Genomic DNA, 21,165 nt, shown 5'->3' with positions numbered 1-21,165 from the left:
ACAACATTAGTAACAAAGAAACAGAATTTCCGGAGCATGAGGCCCAGAAATCAGGATTTTAAAAAGATTCCCAGGTGATTCTAATGTGCAGCCAAGGCTGAGAACCACTGCTCTATGTGACCCCAAGTATTTCTGAATAACCGCCTGATAAACTTACTGGCCTTCACATGAGCCCATTCAGTGCCTTCATTATCTGCTCTGGATTCTAAGATACCTGCTGAGAGTCTAAGGCTGGAACCTAATGTAGTCCTTGATTCTTTTCTCGTCATTGCGGCTACTCATTCATTTCACAGGTGTGAAAGGAACCTGGGAGCAGGCCCTTTCTCCACCCTGCCTCTCAAATTTCTGCCTTGTGGCATTTTCAGTTGGCCTGTCAGGAAGAGGTCCAGTCCAGTAAGTGACTTCCCTACCACCACCCTGTCTCCAGGAGCACTTAGGACATTTGGGCAGCTTCCTGAATTCGTCTTTTTCCTCCTCCAATTCTTTCTTCTCTCTGCCAGGTCATCTTTGGCTTGTCTCCCCAGCCCTCCCAGAGTCCCAAATGGTGATGGTGACTGTCTGTCCCCCTCCCCTCTAGACTGTGAGCCCCACGTGGACAGGTAGCTGGTCAATCCTTTTCTCCCCGCAGTATCCCCAGCAACCAGCACAATGTGCAGTACTGTTGACCTTCATTGAGTGAGAGGATGAATGCTCAAGAGACTCTGTCTTCAAGAGGCAGCCTCCAGGAGTCCCTGAGCTGCAGCCACTTCCCAGGACCAGTAGGTGGTGCAACCACTTGCAGCATCTCACCTGACGTCCTCCAGCCCCTGGATTTGGACAGTCCTGGAAAATGGGCGTTATTTTGTGGGGTGAACATAATGGTCCATTAGAATGCAGGGGAAAAAATATTAGAACTTTGATTTACATTTATTTTCATCTCATCTTTTTTAAATTTCTATTTTTGTGTATGTTTTATAATGTACATAATATTTTAGTACAGTAGAACATGTATATAATTTACAATAAATAATTATACAATTAAGAAAGTGAGCTAAAAAATGTTCTTTACTGATCGGAGGCACAACAAGTGCTCAGGGAAGTACATCTGTCTGCAACAGACAGGGCTTGCTCCTCTGTTTTCACTCACCTGCCCTCAGAAGGTGGATTGTGGGAAGCTGACCCCCAAAATCAAAAGACCTTTGAGACAGCATGGAGAAAGTACAGAGAGCTCTTTATGTTGCCACACTGCTCTTTCAATTTCACTTAAATGAGCATTTAATTATCCTCAGCAAAATGAAGGGGCCAGATGGTTTGATTAGAAATACACTTCAGCTGATCCAAATTAAATAATCTGCTTTCTGTCCTTGGTGATCAGGGTTCTCTCCAGCTAGTCCTCAGTTGATTTTTCAGGGTGGTGCTTCTGTATTTTAGTTGTATTTCCAGTTTGGTCATGGGAGAGTGTCATTGTAGCTTCCACCTACGCCGCCGCCATTTTTCACACAATCCAAATTAAATAATCTGGATTTAAATCACTACATCTCTCCACAGATTCACATATCCCTTGCATCAAATATGAGTGGACTTGTAATTGTTGGGTACTTAGTTGCAAGGTTGACTTATTAACTAAATATGTTACCACTGAGATCAAATTGCTGGCCCAACTACATTAATCTATTTAAAAAATAGAAAGGATTTACTCATCATAGCTGCATTGAGGGTGTCATCACCCCACCACTTGTCAGTCTGAAGAACTCAGGGTTTAAAGGATGCTAGTCTGTGATCATCATGTGGCAAATTTCTCTTTCTTCCCAAACATGTCCTTAGCTAGCATTTCTGAGTCACTACAATAGTGAAAGAAATATCAACTTAAAAAACAATCAGCAACTTGTCATTCCACCTTTTCCCAAGACCAAGGATAAACAGTTTCCACAACCTTTCCCCCATCAAATATCTTCCAGCTTGTTGACAAGTGGCTATTTGCAAGGCAGATTGTCTTTTATTCCTGTAACAGTAGATCTGAACAAGAGGCCATCTCTGGAGCACAGAGACCTGGCAGCACCAACATAAAGACCAAAAAATAAACAGAGCCACGGCCCCATCCCACTCACACACCATGATGCCTGTGGGACAGGTAGGGTGGCACAAACACACACTGCCTATTTATTCCAAAACATCAACTGTAAGAGCTATGTAAGTCACAGGTCAGCCGGAAGAGGGGGGAAAATGGAGTGAGAGGAGGTCAATACTATTTCCACCTTTCCTTCCAGAGTGTCAGGGCCACCAGGGGGCCAGATAGCAGCCCTGAAATAGGCTTTTCCTTCATCTTATTTTATCCTCTAATTGATATCAGTTCCAAAACCATCTTTAAAGGGGGTTCTTATATAGATATGTAATTCCTGTATCTATACACTTGTGTCCGTATAAAAGAAAGCAGCAGTGGCCTCAATGGATGGAAGGTGAGATGGACGCACACGAGTGGAGACAGCTCAGCTCGGAGGAACAGACCCGGGTCCTTGATTATTGCAATGTGAGCGGGAGAATGGGGTGTGATTCCAGAGGCTGCTGTGTAGAGGAAGTGAGGATAGTGCTGGTGGTCTGCAGACCTGCTGCTGCTCAACTCAGAGGAAGGAGAAGGAAAAAGGGTGGGGGTCCAAGCTGAGACCTGGAGTCCAGGCCTGCCCTTGGAAACAAGGGAGATGAGGGAAGAACTTGTGAGAAGACAAAGGCCTGGGAAGTCCACTGCCCTTCCCGCTTCACCAGTGAGCTGGTATATAGAGCATGCACACAACAGGCCTACAACATGAGGCTCCGTGGTGGACAGGGATGCAAGGGCTGAGGAGAGGGTCTGAGGCCCAGAAAAGCCCTAGAATACAAAATCAATGCCATGAATAGCATCTCCATCTCCTTGGCTCATGGGGCTCTCCACACCCCTATGGCTGCCCATCAACTGCCTGGAGCTGGCCCAATTGGCCTGTGGCTGGAATTGTGCTCTCTGACCCCTCTGGGGGCATTTGCCTGCTCTGGGGCCTGCTCATCTGTGGAGCTAAGTCTCAGGTCCAGTGGTATCCTTCGTGGCTTTGCTGCCAGTCACAGTTCCATGGCCCTGGCTGAGGGCAGGGCTCGAGTGTGTCTTGCGGAGGGAAGGGTCCTCCCCTTCCAGGGGGGCCAGCCGGGCCTCAATCCGCTCCAGGTCATCTGAGCCCACTTTGATTTTCTCAGCCAGGAGGTGGATATAGGTCTCATAACGGCTTTTCTAGGGAGAGAGCAGAGAAAGGTAAAAAACAAAGTCAAAAGACTACAAAATGTGGAAAACTATTTGTATCTTAGATGACAAAAGACTAACTTCCGTAATATTCAGAAAACTCTCATAAGTCAATAAAAAGGAGATAAACAAGCCAATAAAAATAATAGGAAAGCACAGGCAACAAAAGTAAAAACAAACAAATGGGATTACATTCAAAAACATTTTTAAAGAGGAAGTCTTTTTTTAATATGTTTTTATTGATTTTTAAAGAGAGGAGGAGGAAGGGAGAGAGACAGAGAGAAACACCTATTGGGGATTAAGCCTGAAACCTGGGCATGTGCCCTGACTGGGCATCGAACCAGCAACCTTTTGGTACACAGGACAATGCTCAACCAATTGAGCCACACCGGCCAGGGCAGGAATACATCAAAATTTTAAACTTCTGTGTATCTAAGGACCCAATCAATAGAGTAAAAAGGCGATCTAAAGAATAGAAGAGCCCTAGCCAGTTTGGCTCAGTGGATAGAGCATTGGCCTGTGGACTAAAGGGTCCCGGGTTCGATTACGGTCAAGGGCACATGCCTGGGTTGTGGGCTCTATCCCCAGTGGGGGGCATGCAGGAGGGCAGCTGATCAATGATTCTTTATGCTATGTGTATTTTATCACAATTTAAAATTTTTAAAAATATTTTGTATTGATTTCAGAGAGGAAAGAAGAGGGAGAAATAGAAATATTGATGAGAGTGAATCATTGATCAGCTGCCTCCTGCACACCCCCTACTGGGGATCGAGACCTCAGCCCTCAACTCGGGCATGTGCCCTTACTGGGAATTGAAGTGTGACCTCCTGGTTCATAGGTTGATGCTCAATCACTGAGTCATGCTGGCTGGGCACAATTAAAAATTTTTAATTAATCCAAATTAAAATAGCAGTAAGACACCACTTGCTGAGCCTATCAGATTGGTGAAGATTAAAACATTCAATAATATCCAGTGTTGGTGAGGGCATAGAGAGAAAGGTAAATTCACAAGCTATTAACCGAGTTGTAAATTGATAAACATTTAGGAGGAGGATTTGACAGTGTCTGAGGGCCTTGACACTGAGCTTGGGCCCTCATCACAGTCAAGGGAGGCTAGAGGCCTGGAAAAAGCAGGGAGTAAGGGTCAGGAGACTCTATTCCTGCCCAGCTCACACATATGAACAGAAAGGCCCTTCATTGCTGGCCTTCACATCCCCGCTCCCCAATTAAACCAGGTGGGAGTGAGAAAGACCAGGACACTGGAACTATAATCTATCCCCTGGTTTAGGATCCTGGCTCCTGCACTTCTTTTTAACTATGTCACCTCAGGCAAGTGATCTGACCTCCCCGAGCCTCAATTTCCCTGTCTGTAAAATGGGGATCATAACAGAACCCACTTCACAGAGTTAATATGAGGATTAAATCACTCCATAGAAGGTAAGTGACGAGAATCACACCTGGAAATTCATAAGCGATCAGTCCACTGTAGCTTTGCCATCACCATTTTACCTTGCAGAGAGTGTGGATCTGAGAAGATTTCTATAAGCTACAGAGCTTTATGTTTTTCCAAATGTCAGGGTCTATCAGGGTCTCTCCTCTCTTCCCCACACCTCAACAGAAAATCTGTGCAGAAATTTAGAGATTGAGATTGGTGACCTCTTGCCCTTCCTGTTCTGGGGGCTTCCTAGCTGAGTCCCAGCCTCTCTGGCTGGCTGTCCACTCCCATGTGCAGGGCAGTCCCAAGGCCGGTCCAAAATGGTTCCTGCCTTCCTCCCTCAAGCCAACCCCCATCCCTCAACCAATGAAGGTGATACTCAGTCAGCCCCTTTTGGAAAGCATCGTGGGGCAGAATCAGGGTAGTGGGCAGAGAGAGATGAGATGGAAAGAAGGGAGAGCTTTTACAGTGGTTCTCAACCTTCCTAATGCCATGACCCTTTAATACAGTTCCTCATGTTGTGGTGACCCCCAATTTCATTGTTACAAATTGAACATAATTAAAGCATAGTGATTAACCACAAAAACAATATGTAATTATATATGTGTTTTCCGATAGTCTTAGGCGACCCCTGTGAAAGGGTCGTTCGACCCCCAAAGGGGTCGCGACCCACAGGTTGAGAACCGCTGGCTTAGAAGGAGAGATTAAGTTGCTCTGCTCAAGAAACATGGTGAAAAAGGAAAATGAGACAAAGAGGGGAAAGTCGCATGGATAGGGCTTGGGATTCTGTAGCTTCCTGAGAAGCTGGGCGGGCCTGTGGGAAAGTGGAGGTGAAGAGGGGCTTGGAGAGGAGTGAGAGGAGTGGTAGAGCCCGGCTGGTGCTCTTTGAGAGACATCATTGACAGCTGGACTGTGCAGACTGGCCCATAGGAGACCATGCATGGCTCATGATTGCCTCAGGGGAGCCCCCAAAGTAGGAAACCCCCAAACTAGGAACCCCCTGGCTATGGGATGATGTTGGTGGTGAGAAGTGGCAGAGGGGAGGTGGAGCTGGCCTCCTCGGGCCCCAGCCCTGTCCTTCACCATCCATCCCACAGAGGCCCACCTCAAATGTGAGATAGTGCTCCTTCAGCCGGCTCTCCTCCGCCTCCTTGGACTTGTGGCCCCTCTCCACTGGGCGACACTTGTGCTCAGCCAGCTCTGCCGTCACTTGCCTCAACTTATTCTCATGAGAACGCAGCTGCTCCTCCTGCAAAGACAAGTCCTGCGCCGTGAGATCCCGCTCTCAGGATGTCATAGGGGTGCATCTAATCCTGTCCTGCCAGGGTCTGCTTCACCACAAGGAAACTGAGGCCTGGCCAGGGTCATCAGTATGTGGGATAGAGCCAGGCTCTGGACTTGAGGGAATGCTCCTCCACCTTCTTCCTTCCTCCCTGCTCTCGTTGGCATCAGCTCTCCTAGATACCACCACCCCCACCTCCCCCACCCCTGCCAGCAAGCTTGGGAGAATAGAGACCTAAGCCTATATGTGCACATACACACTCCCTGACAGACACACAATCACCCAGAGACATGCCCTGGCTCATATGGACTCTCACATGCACACACAAACACACTGGAATAAGGGCAGCCTGGCCTTAGTTACCCCTGGCTCCATACAATTCACACATTCTCTTACACTCATGCCAAACACATCTAATGGTCACAGACCCAGGATCACACTGAAAGACAGGCAGAGACACTGTCACACAGACAAGAGCATGCACACATTCCACCACAGTATAGTCACATTGCTTTATGCTATGTGAGCAATGGGCTGCATGCATGTGTGTGCATGTGTGTGAATGCATGTACAGTGCATTGAGTAAGCGTGCGTAGAGGCTCTGGGCCTAAGCAGCAGCCCCAGGAGCTCAGTGGAGAGACCCAGGAGAAGGGCCCTGTAGGAAAAGGGCCAGCAGCTGGCAAAGATAGGAAGTAAGAAGCTTCCCCTGCCCTCTACCTCTCAAGTTGTGGTCCTCCATTTAGCCTTTCCTCTCAAAAAATAAACACACAAAATAACAGAAAAACTGGAGTTTGGATGAATTGGAGTTTCTGGGATTACAAATAAAACATTTAAGGGTAGATGACTGGATAAAGGATCAGTCACGTCTTCCTACCCCTAGCTCCCTATGACACATACATTTTCTCACATTCATGCCAAACACACATGATGCCCACAGACCCGCAATCACATTCACAGGATACACTGCCATTGGCATAGAAGCACACCCATACCACTCGCCACAGCATAACCAGGCCAGTGTTGTGCGTGGCCTCAGTCTTCCCATCTTAAATAGGGGTGAGGGGGGAGAGTATCTGTCCCTTCGCCTTGTCTCTGAGCCCAGGACACTGTGTAGGAGCTGAGGTGAGGGCTATTAAATGAGGGGGCTGGCATGGGGGAGGCAGCCTGGGGAGGTGGTGCTATGACCCCAGGAGCTTGTACCTGGCAGAGGCGAGTGGTGCAGGAGGGCAGCAGAGGCCGACAGAACTTCTTCATGGAGCTGACAGCAGCTGGGAAGGCCGGGGCTGAGAAGATGGCGGCCACCAGGTTGATCCTAAGGATCCAGGACAGCATTTCTTCTTTGCTCCTGGGGACAGAATGGGAGGGCAAAGGGCACCCGTGTCTCACAATAGGACTCCCTGTTCCCTACCCAGCACCCCATACCCAGCACTAGCCTGGCAGAGAGGGAGCACAAATACCTCCATGTAGGTGGGCAAAGGAGTGAGGGAGGAGGGTGGGCTGGGGGCTGAGTGGGCCTGGTCATATGTGGATAGGGAGCTTCCTCTGTCCCAGATCCCAGGCAAGACCTGGATTTTCATGTGAAAATAAAGCTGCCAGGTCCAGAGCTAATGGCCATGGAGCTACTGGGTCCTGGAGCCAGCTGGCCCCAGCATCATTAGAGGCAGCAGGTCATCCCCACTTCCATCCCGGGCACAGACACGCCCATCCTGAGAGCTCGTCTACTCGCCTCTCTCATATGAAACGTGAAACCCCCATCTGAAGTCACAGAAGGATGCTGTACAGGGGAGTGGACGGAAGGCCTTACAGAGAAACTGTAGGGCAAGTCTTTCTCACCCATCCCCCCACCGCGACTTAAAGTGAAGGATGGTTCATAGACTCCATCTACCCCTTGTGTAGGGAGTTCAGCATCAGAACTACCTGGAGGGCTTGTTAAAACCCAACTGCCGGCCCATCCCCAGAGGTTCTGAGTCAGCAGGTCTAAGGTGGGGCCAGAGAAGCTGCATTTCTAACAAGTCTCCAGGAGACGCTGAGGAGACCACACTTGGAGAACCACGGCTGCAGGGGGCCCTGCTGTTGGTTTGTGCTGAGCGGATACACATGCAGGGGGAGCTGAGGGCACCTCCCCTAAAGCAGATGAGGAGAGGGGTACGGTGCAGGCTCCATGCTGCCGGCTCTGAGTCCAGAGGGAGCAAGGGGCTCCCACTCCTACTCACGGTGCCTGGAACAGGAAGACCCTCCAGTCAGCCGTCTTCAGCTTGAGCACGTTGGACTTCTTGCTGTAGTCAGAGGCCCGGGTGGCCAGAGCATGGTGCACGCGAATGGCGTTCTTCAAGTCACCCTCAGACAGAGCTTTGTCAGGCCTGTACTCATCCTGGACAGGTGGGGTAGAGGTGGGCAAGCCTCTGTCATGGCCAGGCTCAGGCTTACTGACCCACATTTCCTCCACCCTCGCCTGCCCTCCCTCTTGTTCTCCCTCCCTCTGTTGATATATCTCTCTCCATATTCAACTCCTGCTGCTGTGACACCATGCCAACCCCAACAAGAATCACTCCAGGCACTCCTCAGTTTACCCCAGAGGCCTGCACAGGCCTTACACTGCTATCCTCTGAGCCCCTAGGCACTTAAAAACACTCTCCCTGAACTCACCAAAGGAGCCCCAGTCGGGCCCCTTCTCGAGAAGAACCCAGCATCTACCTGCCTAAGCCCCAGGTCCTTCCCAGCACACTCTGGGCACCACAAGGCAGGGGCTGGTTGGGGGAACGAGCTGACCCTTATTGGGTAAGGACACTGAGGCAGTCTCTCACCTTCTGCAGGTACAGGATGGTCCCTTTGAGCACCGCATAGAATTTCTTCCAGCCACGCCTCCCACGGGGCGCTGGGGACAGGGCACAGGTAGTGTGGCTGCAACCACCCACCCCAATATCTCCTCCCCTGCCTCCCAGCACATCTACCTGCATGTGCATCCCCGGAAGACTGGCAAAGGGGGTGGATCCCATCCGGACTAGCATCCCTCCCCACGCCTCTTCCCCCGCCTGACACCCACTCCTCTTGCCATCCATGTCCGCGTGGGTCTTCCGGGTCAGCACACCATGCTTGTAGGTGGTAGCGCTGAGAGCCTGTGGGACGTCCAGGAAGGGGTTGCCACCATCCAGGATCCGTGTCACCTTCTTTGTGCCGGTCCCAAACTTGTCATCCACCAGCTCAGACAGTGATTTCCTCAGCTCATCCTCGTCACTGGGAAAGCGCTAGGCCTGAGCACCACCTCCGGGAGGCCTCAGCCCCACCTCAGCGTGCCCTCGACCCACCAACCACTCCTCTGAGAGCCAGTCAAGGTGAAGAGCAGAAAAGCAGAGGTTCCAATTCTAGAGCTTTGACTCCTCCCTTCACGTCTTCAGTTCTGACCCCTGACCTCTGCTCTTTGATTTTTTTTTACCTCCAAGTTCCAATCCACCCTTGATCACAAAGTTGGAGACCTCATTATCTCCAGATCTCCTTCCTGGTCTTCGTCTTCTCTCCAACCCTGAAAGCCCAGCTCCAGGGAGCAGTAACTCGTGGCCAGATTGAGCTGCTGCCCAAGCCCCACAGATATGCTGGGGAAGGGCAGCCAGGAGGTGAGGATTCCCATTGAACATTGATAGAAGAGTGCCAGCTCTTCCCCGCGGGGTTGAAATTCCTAACAATCCCTGCCTGGGACCTCCACACAGGCTGCCCTGGGGAACACAGCAGGGCAGAGCAGCCGCTTTCCCCAGAGCTACTCAGTCTCCCCAATGAGCAAGGTCACCACACCTCTTTCCAAGTGGCTCACCTTCAGGACTCACTGCCTTCAAAGGGAAAGTTAGGGGGCAGTCACCCATCCCCACTGCCAAGAACAGTTGCCACCTAAACATGGTCGGTCATATTCTTGGGGCCATAGGGGGCCCCATGCCTCCTGTCTACCTACCTACTTCCCAAAGGGGAACGTTATTATTTGGGAATAGTGACAGTATCTCCAATACAGGAAGCTAATGTGCAACTAAAGTCACCGTTCAATCTGTTCCATAGCAGTGTAAACACTGCACACTTTTTATCAAGACAGAAAACGAACCCAAGGGGGAAATCAGGTTTGGCCAGCTGGACAGGGGTCAACAGGCCCTGGGGTGAAAAAATCAGCACCATGGAGAGTGGCATGAGTGACATCCCTACACCCCCCAGCCACTCCCGTTCGCCCTCCTAGTGATTCAGTGTCCCCATACTTGTGCCCATGGACACTACTCACATGGCCCATTCCAGCTTTTCATTCTTGATGGAGTTGTAAAGGGCCTGGGAGAGGAGTAGAGAGAAAGAGAGGAGCTCTAATGAAAAATCAAAGAAATCTCCATCTACCTCTAAAAATGTGGACACAGTGAGGGAGCACCTTTAAGCCAGTGGGGCAAAGTGGGTGTTTGATTCATACTTGTTTGTTGGATGGGTGAGTGAATGAGGTGGATGATTGGGTATATGACTGGGTGGACAGATTTGAGTATGAGAGGGTAGGTAGATGGGTTGGTAGGTAGGTGAATGGGTGGGGAAATGGGTGGATGGTGAGTGGATGACTGGATGTGGAGTGGGGGGATGTTTAGGGGTGTAGGGGATGTCTGTGTGGGTGATAGGTGGATGACTGAGTTGATGGGTGAGTGGGTGGAAGGATGGATGCATGGGAGGCTGAATTTGTGGGTGAATGAGTAGATGAAGAGAAGTGTGTAGGTGGGTGGTGAGACTGAGATGATTTGATCTCACAAATAACAAGTGCTTCTTGATAGTGAAGAAAGTAATTATGATAAGAGAGTGGTGGAGACAATCTTCTATTTTTTTTAACCTCCAAACTCACTATCCAACTGTCCCTCTGGTATCACCAGGACCTTCAAACCCACTATCTAAAACTGAACTCATTTTCTACCTCCAAAAAAAAACCTGTTTTTCATCCTCTAAAGCAAGAACTGACCAGACTTAAAAGGCCAGAGCTCTACCCTGGGCCTCAGCCTCAAGAGAAAACTAAATTCCCTTAATTCCTGGTGATGTTGAAGGAATGAGTGGGATTTTTCTCTATGGTGAAATTGATGGCAATGTGGTGGTAAATATGGTGGTGATGGCCATGAGAGCTGTGACAATTGGTGGCAGTGTTAATGATTACCATGACACCTCTGCCTAACTCAAGACTCATAACAGTCAAATGTTGAGCTGGATGATCTCTAACTCTGTCCCAAAGTCATGGTGGCCCTGACCTCGGCATTAAGAACCTAGAATATCATTTTAGTGGGGCAGAGGCCTCTCTTCTCTCCACCCACCCTGGAACAGCTGGGGAAGGGGGAGCCCTTAGCAGGTTATACCTTCAGCAGGTCTTTGGCAAAGTCTTGGCCATCATTCAGGTGGTCCAAGTTGGCAATGAATTGCTGGCAGGACATCTTCTTGCCAATGTTCTGTAAAGGAGAAACAGTTCTGCCTGAGAGTAGGGGCAGAGGCTGGTGCCATCCCCACACCTGCCCTGCCCAGCCAGAAGGGATGAGGCAGCATCAAGGTCAGGACTTCCCTCTGTCTCCAAGAGTTTACAAAACTCTTTTTTTACATTCAAGATCTATTTGATCCTCGAGCATCATGAGAGGTTGGGGTTACCCAGCTGAAGGAGTCAGATTGAATGAAGTATTGTAATAGTTGACATTTGCCAGGTGCCTACTATGTTCTAGGCATTGCAGTTGACATGCATGATATTGTTTCCTTTCACAAGGAGAAGGAACGGTGGTTGTTATCATTAACCCCATCTGACAGGTAAGGAAACTGAAGTGCAGGAAGGTGATATGCCCATGATCACACAGCAAGGAAGTGGAAGGGCTGAGTGTGTCTGACACCGAAGCCCATGCTCTCACCCGCTACTCCATGGTTAACTCTCCCAAGGTCTTGAACCCAGGCCTCTTGGCTCCTGAGCAGAAGCTCTGTGTATTCCGTCACAACTGTCTCACCCTCTCACCTGTGCAGAGGGGCAGCAGGACCTCTAAGAGGTAGGTGAAGTGAGGGAGAGTTTGGTCTTATGAGAATCAAAAATCAATTCCAAGCAACACATATGGGTACCCCGTGCTGAGCTTGGCTGGAACCAAGGGAACCCAAGCAGATGGTTTTACTCCAGGAGGTACAAACAGACAAATAGCTGGGAATACACAGACCCCAAAGTTCTGTCTTCATTTTTTTACCAACTAAGTAGCAAAGGGGCTCCAGCCCTCCAAACCCAACACCTGATACTTTCAGATTCTCCTTGCAATATCCACATTTGAGGAAACACTCTCTCTCTCTCTCCTTCATCTCTGTGAACACAAAGACCCTTGAACACCAGATACTTATCGGTATAGTATTTTGTGGATTTAGGTTTGCTAAAGACAGTGTCTCCCAAGATTACCTACCACTGGAATAGGTAATCCCTCAAAAGGGATTTCATAATCAAATAAGTTTATTTACATGTTTCAGAGTCTTTAACATGCTTAAATGTCTCCAAGGTAATGATTCCATGGACAATTTCCCAAATTTATTGACTTTGGTGCCATTTTAACAAAGAGAATCTATTAACATCATGTGTGACACTTATACGCCACAGAAAACAATTCAGAAAGCAATGAGACAAGGCTTTATGAGTAGCTGACAAGCAAGAGTTTTCTCTACCTTTTCCAAAGGCTTAAGGAGAAGAGATCCTAGGTGTGCCTTGATATAGTGTGTTTCGTATGTTTATGTGTATACGTTATGTATACATGTTTGTATGTATGCATGTGCATATATAGCCATGTATGTGTGCATTCATAATAGAGGAGTATGAAGGCAATATTGATAATATTGTCTGAGATCCACACACACTGAACATTCCCCAGCCATCAGTCGGGAGTACAAAATCAAAAAATAACCAGGCAAATTTTCCAATCCTCATAACAACAGACCATCTTGTTGCAAAACCTCTCAGACAGAAAAAATAATTGCTGGTCCAAATATCAATAAAACATCTGGGCAAAGGCACTGGGAGAAATACAAAGGTAGTGAGGACTTCAAGGGTAAATATCCTGCTGAGAAGGGAACTATGGAGAGGTAAGCCCAACAAGGAGCAGCTTTCCTCCTCAAAGCATCTGCTAATTCACAAGCAGTGGCCAAAAGGCTGAGCAACGGAGTGGTCTAATGCGGGACTAACGAACAAAAATTGAAGTTCAGGACCCACCAAGGACAAGGAGCCATGGGAAACACCTCAGTCATACTTCAAAAATATTGAAATTAAGAAAGAAAACACTAAAGGGAGTTCTTCAGACTGAAGGAAAATTATCCCAGATGAAAGCATGGAGAAGCAGAAAGAAATGAAGAACAATAAAATGGGTGGCCAAATCTAAATGACTATTGATTATGGAAAACAATAATAATAAAGTTTCTGGGAAACAAAATATAGAGAAATATATAATAGCTAAAAGCATAATACCAGTCAACAATAAAAATAAAAAAGACAAAAAAGCATAATACCAGTAGTGTATAAGTTGAGAGGACAGTAAATGGAGTTAAAATGCTTTAAGGTTATTTTATTGCCCAGGAATTCGTAAGAGGACTTCAATAAGTCAAAGGCCGTGTGGTTCAGTTGGTTGAGCATCATCCCATGCACTGAAAGGTCACCGGTTCAATTCCAGGTCAGGGCATATTTCCAGGTTGCGGGTTCAATTCCCAGTCAGGATGCTTATGGGAGGCAACTGTCAATGTTTCTCTCTCTCTCTCTCTCTCTCTCTCTCTCCCTCTCCCTCTCCCTCTGCCTCTCTCTTCCTCTCTTTCTAAAATCAATAAAAACATACATTTTTTAAAGATGCATATTGTGTCCTGGCCGGTGTGCTAAGTGGCTAGAGCATCAGCCTACACACTGGAGGGTCACCGGTTCAATTCCAGTCAAGGGCACACACCTCGGTTGCAGGTTCGCTCCCTGCCCCCATCAGAGCACATTCAGGAGGCAACCAGTGGATATGTCTCTCTCACATGGATGTTTCTCTCTCTCGCTCCCCCTTCCTTCCCTCTCTTCTACTCTCTCTGAAAAGCAATGGAAAAAATATCCTCAGGTGAGGATTTTCAAAAGAAGGAAGAATGCATATTGCAAACCACAAAAAGAATACTAAAAGAATGCACAACTAACAAGCTAACAATTCAAAAAATACTTAAATAATCCAAAAGCAGATAAGAAAGAAGGAAAAAAGAAACAGAGGACAGATGTCAAAGAAAAGAAATAGTAACCTGGTATGTTTAAATATATTAATTATGAAATATATATTAATAACTCATTACATGATCAAATTAAGAGGCAAATATTATCAGACTTGATTTTTTTAAGTATATGATACAAGAGATACATCTTAAATGTAAGGGAACAGAAATCTTGCAAGCAAGGGATGGAAAAATATATAAATGCCAACACTAACAAAAGAACTTCAGTATAACCATACTGAGAAACATAATATCTGACAAAATAGACTTGAGGACAAGAAACATTACTAGAGATAAAGAGAGGGAATTAATAATGATAAAAGGGTCAATCTACCAGAAGATATGGCATCCTAAATTTGTATACAGCTAATAATAGTCTCAAAAAATAAAAGAGAAAAATTGATAGAACCAAAGGAGAAAGATAATATATTCATAATCTTGGTTGGACATTTTTTTATCCTCACCCGAGGACATGCTTATTGATTTTGAGAGAGAGAGGAAGGGAGAGAGAAAGAGAGAGAGAGAACACCAATGTGAGAGAGAAACATTGATTGGTCACCTCCCTGCACATGCCCTGACTGAGATCAAACCAGCCACCTTTAGGAGTATGGGACCATGCTCCAACTAACTGAGTCACACAGGACAGTCAGTTGGAATTTTTAACACTGCTTTCTTGGTAACAGGAAGAACAAGAATACTAAACAATTAATTAGTTAACAATTAAGTAATGCAAATAAATTAGATAACCTAGATGAAATGGACAAATTCCTACAAACACACAAACTACCAAAACTGGCTCAAGAAGAAATAGGTAATCTGAATAGACCTATAACAAGTAAAGGAATTAAATCAATAATCAAAAACCTCACAATAAAGAAAAGCCCAGGACCAGATGGCTTCACTAGTAAATTTTATCAAATATTTTTAAAAATCAACACCAATACTTTTCAAACTCTTCCAAAAAATTGAAGAGAAAAGAACACTTCCTAACTCTTCCATAAGGCCCTGATACTAAAACTTGACCAAGACATCACAAGAAAACCTATGACATTTTCATGACCTTGGATTTGGCAATAGTTCCTTACACATGACACTAAAATCAAGCAACAGGATAAAATAGATAAATTGGACTTCATAAAACCTTAAAACTTTTGTGCATCAAAAGACATTATCAAGAGAGTAAAAAAGACAACCCACAGAATGGGGGAAAATTGCAAACCATATATTTTATGTTATGTATATTTTACCACAATAAAAAAAATCACTAAAGAGATACAAGATTTTTACAACAAAATTAAAAGACTTGACCTTATCTACACATATAGGATATTTCAACCAACACCTGAAGAATACATTTCCTTTTCAAGTCCACATGAAACAGCTACTAAAACTGATCTCTCTCTGGACAGAAAAGCAAGACAACAAATTACAAAGAAGTGAAATCACACCAGGTAAATTATCCGATTTAAAACATAATTACAACCAAGCAAAAAGACATGTACCCAGAAAAGAAAAAAAAAAGACAAATACTTGGATCATCCCAAAGTCAAGGGCCGAGGGATGAGTTGAGACCTCCAAGTTCCCAACTCTTCTCTCCCCACCTCACCCCATTTGGGATCAACAGGGCCTCCCAGCCCGCCCTTGACCCTCAGACCTCCCACAGCCTCTGTCTCCCAGCAGAAGAGTATGGCCAGCCTGGTCACAGACCCATCCCAAGGCCGGGAGGTGAGGAGGCAGTGAGGTGAGGAAGAAAGGGGGAAGGCACACAGCAGGGGACACTGTTTCCATGGGGTCCTTTGGAGAGCTCACAGTAACTCCAACAACCAGGCCCTGGGCTAAAGGCTTGGCCAGTGCTGTCTCCTTAAGCCTCATGGGACTTGACAATGGGGAACTGAGGTTTAGTGAGTAGGTAACTTGCCCCAGGCCACACAGCTGTTGTGTGGAGAAGCCGATGACCCTTGCTCCTGATCGTTGAGCAATTCTCTAGATCAGTGGTTCTCAACCTTGGCTGCACATTAGAATCACCTGGGAATCTTTTTAAAATCCTGATTTCTGGGCCTCATCCTCCGGAAATTCTGTTTCTTTGTTACTAATGATGAGGCCCAGAAATCGGGATTTTAAAAAGATTCCCAGGTGATTCTAATGTGCAGCCAAGGTTGAGAACCACTGCTTTAGAGAGAAAGATGGCATCCTCAATGTCTCTTGGCTGCTAATATGAACAGTCTTGCCCCACCCACCTCTGATCTATGAAGGTGCTGAAGTTTCCCTTCAGCTACGGGCATTAATGTGGGGCCATGGGCAGCTAAGCCCACCAAGCTCAGGAGTATTATCCACCCAGGGGGTTCATTGAAGAGCGGCTGCTGCCCTCCTTAGCAGCTCTTAGCCATGGAGAGGGGCATCCAGGGCTTGGCACAGCAGTGACTGGGTCCTGAGGTTGCTCTCAGGCCCGGCCAAGGGTAGGTGGGGTATGTTTAACGTTCCTTTTAAGATGTGCTAGTAAGACCTGCTCTCCATACACAGAGCGAGCTGGTCTTGGGGGAACATTAGCAGGTTAATAGGTGTTAGCTCTGGTGACATTCCCATGGGATACACATATCTTCCATCCTTCCACACATGGCCATGGGCCCAGGTGGACATAACCAAAGTTGTCACACGACCACTCTTCTTACGAAGGTCACAAGGCTCTCACCTCCCCAGGCCAGGTGCCCCCGTGTGCCCTGGCCCACTCAGGCCGTCATTAGACTGTGGCCTTTGCATTCTTGACCCTGCAGGAATCTTCAGGCTGGGCCTTTTGGTTCTCCATCAGGTAAATGTTAATAGTAATAATGAAAACTATTGTTATTCTTACATAATATTATTCATAATTAAATCCTTCCTAGGTGCCAGACCTTGACATTTGGTGTCGTGTACATTACCTCTCAGCCCTCCCAGGATGACGTGTGGGAAACCGTTACTCCCTCCTACAGATGCAGAACCTGAGACCAGAGCGGGCTGGTGTCCTGTCCAGGGTCTCAGAGCTACCCCGTGGAGGCAAGAGTAGGATCTGAAGTCGGGTCTATCCCAGTTCTTTCTTCCACCCTATGTGCCTGGAATTCTGGGTTCACTCTGGAGCCAGACATGCTGGCCTGTTGTCCCCATGAGTCACTAAAACATCCCCAACCCAACAGGGGGCTCGGATCTGGGTGAGCGATGAGGGGACAGCGATTGGTGGGGCCGGACACAGTGATGGGGGGCATGGAGGGGAACATGGAGATGAGGGTCTAGGCTCACAGGGCATGCACACCAGCAGCTACACTTACCACCTGAGGGAGGGCAAGAGAGCCCAGAGCGGGGTCCCCGGAGCAGATAAGGAAAAAGCAGTCATTGAGTCAGAGCAGCATTCAGAAAGCCCAGGGCCCGGACCAGACAGCCTCACAGCCCACCCAGGCACCCACCTATCACTCCACTGTTTGGCTGGTGGGGGGCAGGGTGACGAGGATGCCTCTGGAGGGAAACTGCCATTTGACAGGTAGGGGCTACCTGGGGTGTGGCGCTTCGATGGGCCACATTCGGACTTGTGGGATGATGGGTAGGAAGAGCACGTGACCTTTTAGCAACGTCCGGCCTGGGCGCAGCTAGGGTCACACCTCTTATTCAGCACATCCCAAATTCCTCTCACTGCCCTGCTTGGGCGGGGCCGAGGCCCGTGTCAGCTGGATAAACTAGGGCAGGACCATGTCTAGAGGCCACACTGCCCAGCTCTCCGGTCTGCTGAAGAAGCATGGCCCCTAAGCAGTAGGTCTCAGGAAGGGGGCTGGAGAAAGGGCTGGCCCCTGACAACCTGGGTGAGTCTGTGAGAGGACACCTCTCCTCCCCGCCTCCCCAACTCACATGTCCATGCAGGTCCGTGTTGAGCAGCATCAGGGCACAGGTGAGCGTGTGGATCCCATCTAAATCAGAGATGGTGGCACCCTCAGTGTGAGGGCCCACTCATTCCCACCCCCAGCCACCCCCTTGTCTCCTGACAGAGCCAGACTGAAGGTCTCAGAGATTGGAAGAGGCCAGCCACCTGCTAAACCCATCTCAGGGCACAGTGCCTGTGTGATGCCCCCTGCCCTACCCCCATTGAAGCCCTGGAGTCACTTGCCTGCCCAAGGTCAGGGCCAACCCCTCCCTCAGAGGAGACTTGACCACCCTGGGCCTGCTCTGGCTCAAACTCCTACCTTCTGTGGCCAAACTCATCTTGAACCCCAGACCCAGGAATGGCTCTGGTTCCCAGGCCATGTCTCTGCCATGGCCTCTATCTCTTCCAATAACTGGCCTAGTCCCCCAGTTTCTGGAACTCAGATCCATCCTTAGGGCAGGTCCGGCCCCTAACAGGGCCCCAGCCCAGACCCCCACATCAGGACTCCCACGCTGAGAATCGGCATTGCAACAGGGGACCAGGGAGAACGAAGACCCAAAGGACTGAATCTCTAGGATGGAGGGTTTCAGGCCTGGGGCATGACAATGGGCAAGACATCAGGAGGTCTCTTGCCCAGCAGGCTGTGCCCATTTCACGTGCTGTAGTTTATTCACTCGATGTCTATTGAGCAGGACAGAAGTGGCAGGTAGACCAGGGCAGGAGGAAGCCAGGGCCTGGCAGGGAGGGGCAGGGTGGGGCAGGCAGAGTGGGGCAGGTGGCCATACCTTCCGAGGTGCTGTCATCGGGGTTGCACTGGCAGTACCGGCGGGAGAAGTGAGTGAGGACCCGCTCTCGCTCCTGTGTCTCCCCCATCAGCGGGAAGGCCTTCAGGAAGGTTCTGAGGGGCAATTCAAGGATGCTGAGGGCCTCCCAGAGCCCCTGAGTCAGTCTGGATCCTGACTGACCACACCACACACACACACACACACACACACACACACGCACGCGCACATGCACACGCACACGCACACGCATGCACACCACACACACCTGCCCAAAGGGGCCAATGCTCTAGTGCCCCAGCATCCAAGCTCAGGGACGCCCCCTGGCCCCCAGGACAGCTTCTGGAGTTTCAGCCCTCATCGCTCTCCAGGGCCTTTTGGAAGTAGGCAGGGGACAGATTGCGATGAACAGAGGAACATCTCAGTGCCGGCACCAGCTCTTCTTTGGGGTAAATGCCCACTCCTTGCTCCCTCCTCTACGCTGGACCCAGACTGACCACACCTGCCCCTCAGACTGCTCTGCCTCAGTCACAGCCACTCCTCACTCTATGTGCTACCAGCTGAGCCCACAGCACAACCCTATCCCCCCTCACTCTTCTCCCACCCCAAGTCTGAGCTGTTACCAAGTTGTTCTTCACCCCTAATCTCAACCCTTCCTCCTCCTTCTCTGTCCTCATCATGGGCCAGGACATCTCCAATCAGGGGCACCCCTGCAACACCCCAACACATCCTCCCTGCAGACACCAGTGGTCTTTCTAAACTCACATGCAGTCAAGACTCACCCCTGCTTAAAACTTGTCGCTGGCTCACCAGAGCCCTCAGAATAATGGCCTGGCCCTGCTGACTACACAAGCCCCCTCCTGTCCCTGCAACCTTGCACCCACCTGCTGCCTCCCCACATGTATTCAGACCCTGGACAGGACGGGCACTTTCACTGCTCGGGGCCTCTGAGCGGGCTGGGCCCTGCCCAGAGGCCTTCTCTCCTCTGCTGGGCAGCTCCCAACCCCTTCCAGGGCCCAACACAGAGGGCAGAGCTCTCAGGGGCCCTGATCCCCACACCGGAGGGTCTGGAAGATGGGGCCAGGTCCCTCGCCTGGGGAAGCTGCGAGCTGAGATAGTTTGGGTCTCTATCTGTCCTGGTTCACAAAGCTAATTTGTTCCTAATTTTGCGATGGTTCACTTGGTTTCTGTGGTGCCCACTTTGCTTAATCCTCTCTCACGCTGCTCCTAAGGCACCCCGGGACCTGTGAGCCCAGCTCGGCCAGTCCTGACCCTCTGAGCCTTCCCAAGGCATCGGAAACTGCTGACCACTGTTCCATCCCAATCAATCAGCTGCTGTACAAAAACCTCCACCTGCCATCTAGTTTTCCTCCTCTCCCTGTCTCTCCTGCTCTCTGTTCTCTTCCCCTCGGCTGACCCCCAGCTCTGTGTTTCCCCTCCCTCTTCTCACACCCCACCTGCACTTTCTAAAACCCATCCCCCATCCCAGCCTTAACCTGTCCCACCGATGAGCCATCCAGCCCAGCTCCTACTCCCCAGCTCAAACACCCGCTCCCTGGGGGCTTCCCCAAGCCCCAGCCCAGCACAGCTGCCACCAAACTCAGGCCTTGTCTTCTACCACCTGGTGGAATATGAGAAGCCTGACGCCTCTGGGTCAAAAGCTTCCCGCATGCGGCTGTCAGCACCACCTCTCAAATCCTGCTTTATACCCAGCGCCTGCTGTGGCTCCTCAATCTATTGGGCTGACATGCAAGGTCCTGCTGCCCAGCGTCCAGCCTCTGATCATGAGCGGACCCACTGTATGCCCTCCCTAACCAACCCTTCTCACTCCAATGCAAACTCCAGCCTCATTCAGACTAGGGCTGCTTGCAGCAGACCAACTCGTCCACTGAGAACGACGGGGAAAGCCAGGCAGAATGCATCTCTCTGACGCTACCAGAACACTGACCCGGGTTCTGACAAAGACCGAAAGGGCCCAGATTCTGGAGAGGAGAGGAGGCTGTCCACCGCTACTTGCTCCCTGGGCACTGGTGGTTATGGACACGGGCAGGAGGCAGCACTTGTGATGGCTTCACGGAGCTGAAGAGACGAACCCGGAGGCTCGAGGGGCTGTACACACATGGCCAGTTTTCCTTTGAGAGATCTGCCAGATTCTGACATGTGTGGGGCAGGATGGACATAAAAAGCTAAGCAGAAAGCCTCTGAGAAGAAGAGGGAATTGGTTTGATAGTCTTACCGCATCGAGGAGAGTTTTGGATTCATGATCCACCAAAAGGAGAGGCGCCCATGAACACACCAGGCTCCCAGTGGCAAGCCCGGCGGACC

General features: G+C 49.2%; 1 protein-coding gene across 2 annotated transcripts in view; it reads right to left on the bottom strand.

The window, feature by feature from the left end:
• Positions 1–890: 890 nt before the first annotated feature.
• PSD2 (pleckstrin and Sec7 domain containing 2) overlaps positions 891–21,165 on the bottom strand; it is a 40,008-nt gene continuing 19,733 nt past the window's right edge. Inside the window, exons 6-15 of one of the 2 annotated variants that reach the window (XM_014529129.1) lie at positions 18,844–18,956; positions 18,046–18,104; positions 11,304–11,393; positions 10,214–10,257; positions 9,002–9,192; positions 8,763–8,833; positions 8,172–8,329; positions 7,159–7,303; positions 5,782–5,925; positions 891–3,232 (exon numbers count right to left, since the gene is read on the bottom strand). In XM_014529129.1, coding sequence (XP_014384615.1) covers positions 3,023–3,232; positions 5,782–5,925; positions 7,159–7,303; positions 8,172–8,329; positions 8,763–8,833; positions 9,002–9,192; positions 10,214–10,257; positions 11,304–11,393; positions 18,046–18,104; positions 18,844–18,956 — 1,225 coding nt within the window. In that variant the 3' untranslated portion in view covers positions 891–3,022. Of the gene's footprint in view, positions 3,233–5,781; positions 5,926–7,158; positions 7,304–8,171; positions 8,330–8,762; positions 8,834–9,001; positions 9,193–10,213; positions 10,258–11,303; positions 11,395–18,043; positions 18,105–18,843; positions 18,957–21,165 lie in introns of both variants that reach the window. The other variant, XM_014529130.1, reaches the window with a different exon arrangement.

This window comes from Myotis brandtii, unplaced genomic scaffold (assembly GCF_000412655.1).
Source record: "Myotis brandtii unplaced genomic scaffold, ASM41265v1 scaffold668, whole genome shotgun sequence".
Taxonomy (NCBI): domain Eukaryota; kingdom Metazoa; phylum Chordata; class Mammalia; order Chiroptera; family Vespertilionidae; genus Myotis; species Myotis brandtii.
Note: the sequence above shows the minus strand (reverse complement) of the source record. Positions and strands in the feature narration are given on the sequence as shown.